The 911-nt window shown below is 40.0% G+C and overlaps 1 protein-coding gene across 1 annotated transcript in view; it reads left to right on the top strand.

Moving 5' to 3' along the window:
* Positions 1-911, top strand: part of ASAP2 (ArfGAP with SH3 domain, ankyrin repeat and PH domain 2) — a 71146-nt gene that overhangs the window by 68799 nt on the left and 1436 nt on the right. Inside the window, exon 27 of the mRNA XM_019471085.1 lies at positions 581-703. Within this exon, the coding sequence (XP_019326630.1) occupies positions 581-703 (123 nt within the window). The remainder of the gene's footprint in view (positions 1-580; positions 704-911) is intronic.

The raw sequence follows: 911 nt of genomic DNA, 5'->3' as shown, positions 1-911 counted from the left end.
TCCCTGTCTTCCAGCTCAGGGGGCTGAGTACCCTGAGGATAACTGGCCTGCCTGTTAAAGACTGAGGCAAAGAAGGCATTGAGTACCTCAGCCTTTTCCTCATCCTCAGTGACAATGTTCCCCCCTGCATCCAATAAAGGATGGAGATTCTCCTTGGCTCCCTTCTTGTCATTAATATATTTGTAAAAACATTTTTTGTTGTCTTTAATGACAGCGGCCAGATTGCATTCTAGCTGGGCTTTTGCCTTTCTCATTTCCTCTCTGCACGACCTAACGAGATCCCTGTACTCTTCTTGAGTTGCCAGTGATGTAGAGCTCTGAAGACAGGTTTGGATGAGCCAAAATGGAAGATTGCTAAGGGAAACCTGGCTCACGCTGGTGGCGCAGTGGTTCTGAAAGGCTTTGGATACTGCCAAATTCAGCCTGAAGCATGAGCACCCAGCATAAAAGATGTAGCTGAACTCTAACCTATGAAAAATAGTGGTTGGAAGCAGTTCTGAAGCTTTCTTTAGATCAACTCCAAGTCTATTCTGTCTCTTCCATGCTGTATTATTAATATTTACTTATTCTTATGTTTCAGTCAAAAACTAAACCCAAGAGAGTAAAAGCAATTTACAACTGTGTAGCAGATAACCCAGATGAGCTAACTTTTTCAGAGGGAGATATTATTGTAGTTGATGGTGAAGAAGATCAGGAGTGGTGGGTGAGTATTTTGCGTTTTCCATCAACCTACTTTGAAAGAAATAGATGAAATCTAGAGGTTGACACCGACTTCAGATCTCCTGTTGGGTTTTCAAATAACAAGAAAAGTTTCATCTCATGTAAACCTGATTCCAGAAATTTCTTTTTTTCAAAAATCAAACTTCAGATAAGTTTTTTGGCTTTTCTCATTAAAAAAAAAAAAAAAAAAA

This window comes from Aptenodytes forsteri, unplaced genomic scaffold (genome assembly GCF_000699145.1).
Source record: "Aptenodytes forsteri isolate BGI_AS27 unplaced genomic scaffold, ASM69914v1 Scaffold94, whole genome shotgun sequence".
Classification (NCBI taxonomy): domain Eukaryota; kingdom Metazoa; phylum Chordata; class Aves; order Sphenisciformes; family Spheniscidae; genus Aptenodytes; species Aptenodytes forsteri.
Note: the sequence above shows the minus strand (reverse complement) of the source record. Positions and strands in the feature narration are given on the sequence as shown.